Source organism: Aspergillus terreus, genomic scaffold (genome assembly GCF_000149615.1).
Source record: "Aspergillus terreus NIH2624 scaffold_1 genomic scaffold, whole genome shotgun sequence".
NCBI classification, from domain to species: domain Eukaryota; kingdom Fungi; phylum Ascomycota; class Eurotiomycetes; order Eurotiales; family Aspergillaceae; genus Aspergillus; species Aspergillus terreus.
The window spans coordinates 2,507,083-2,508,460 of record NT_165972.1 but is presented as its reverse complement, the minus strand read 5'-3'; the positions used below and the strand labels follow the sequence as shown (position 1 = coordinate 2,508,460).

General features: G+C 58.2%; 1 protein-coding gene across 1 annotated transcript in view; it reads left to right on the top strand.

Moving 5' to 3' along the window:
• Positions 1-1,216, top strand: part of ATEG_00894 (uncharacterized protein) — a gene marked incomplete at both ends in the record, with an annotated part of 2,408 nt that extends 1,192 nt beyond the window's left edge. Inside the window, one exon of the mRNA XM_001210980.1 lies at positions 43-1,216. Within this exon, the coding sequence (XP_001210980.1) occupies positions 43-1,216 (1,174 nt within the window). The remainder of the gene's footprint in view (positions 1-42) is intronic.
• Positions 1,217-1,378: the final 162 nt, after the last annotated feature.

Sequence of the window (1,378 nt, the reverse complement as noted above, 5' to 3'; positions counted from 1 at the left end):
CTCCCGCCTCCCACCTCCTCTCGCAGATGATGCTCCGCAAAGGGAGGAAACGGGCGAAAAGGGAAAGTGCTTGTCCCCGCCCCGATTCTCGGACGGGGCACAGTCAAGAAGGCTCTCACTCCTCGCATCCAAGTCGAAGAAGATGGCAAAGAAGGGGGATACTACCGGTCCGGCGACCGACAAAGCCAGCGGGAATGGCCGTGTGACCCCGACCCCCAGATCTGCCCCCATGACGCAAAAGAAACCCGCCGACAAGAAAGCCCCCGCAAAGAGTACTACGGCCAAGAAGAACCCAACAAACAGTACCCTGACGGGTCGGGTCCTGAAGAACCGAGATCGGAAGGCGACGTCCAAGCCCGATGGGAAGTTCAAATCCGCCGAATTTGTACATGATTCCGACGAGGATGACACGGACATGGCCGATGCTTCAGCCTCGGAGCAACCCGCACCAGAGAAACCCAAACCACAGCCCAAGGCTCCTGTCAAGCAGACGAAGCCGACCGTCACGCGTGAGCCGTTCCATGTACCAACGCCGCGAGTCGACCCGCCCGAGCGTGCACCACCCAAAGCTGAATCACCCTCCAAGACTGCCGCCAAGTCCCCCGCGACCAAACGCCTTCCATCCTCGCGGCCGCCCGCCCAGAAGTCGCCTCAGAAGCCATCGCCTCTGGGCTCATCACCCCCGACCAACGCATCGGACATACAGAGCCGCAGCCGTTCTTCCAGCCAAAACAACTCCGCGTCCAGCTCGTCCTCCTCCCCTCTGATTACGCAACTCTCTCGACCGAAGAAACCAATTACGGATACTACCGACCCGGCTAAACCCAGAACCAACGGCGTCATCAGGCCGCCGTCCGCCGTCAACCCGCTAAAGCGAAAGGCGGAGTTGGATCGCCCATCGACCACGCCCGCGCAAGGTCGCACGACGGGAGACTTGGAGCACAAACGACGACGCGCGGTGAGCACCTCCAGTGGCAGCACCACGGGGAGTGCCTCACCCCCGCTCAGTCGGGAAATCTTGCTCCAGCAGCTGCGGGAGAAATCCCGGCGGTTCAAGCAACGCTACGCGAAGTACCGAGCCCTGCACGACGCCATGGCTAGCCATCCGGACCCCCCGCGCGCGGAAATGGATCGGCTTGAAAAGTTCCATGCCCAACTCCAGCTGATGAAGAAGGAAATCTGGGATGAGGATCGAAGACTGCGACATGATTTGTGATTTCTGTATCGGGATATTTCCCGGACGGACATTTGTTGAGATATCCTTGCATATTGTGATCGTTTGGATTATACTAGCATACCAAAGTAACATTGCATGGCAGCTGCCTCTGGCGTTTCGGAATTTGTTTTAACTCTATTAGAAATATGATAAACCAACATC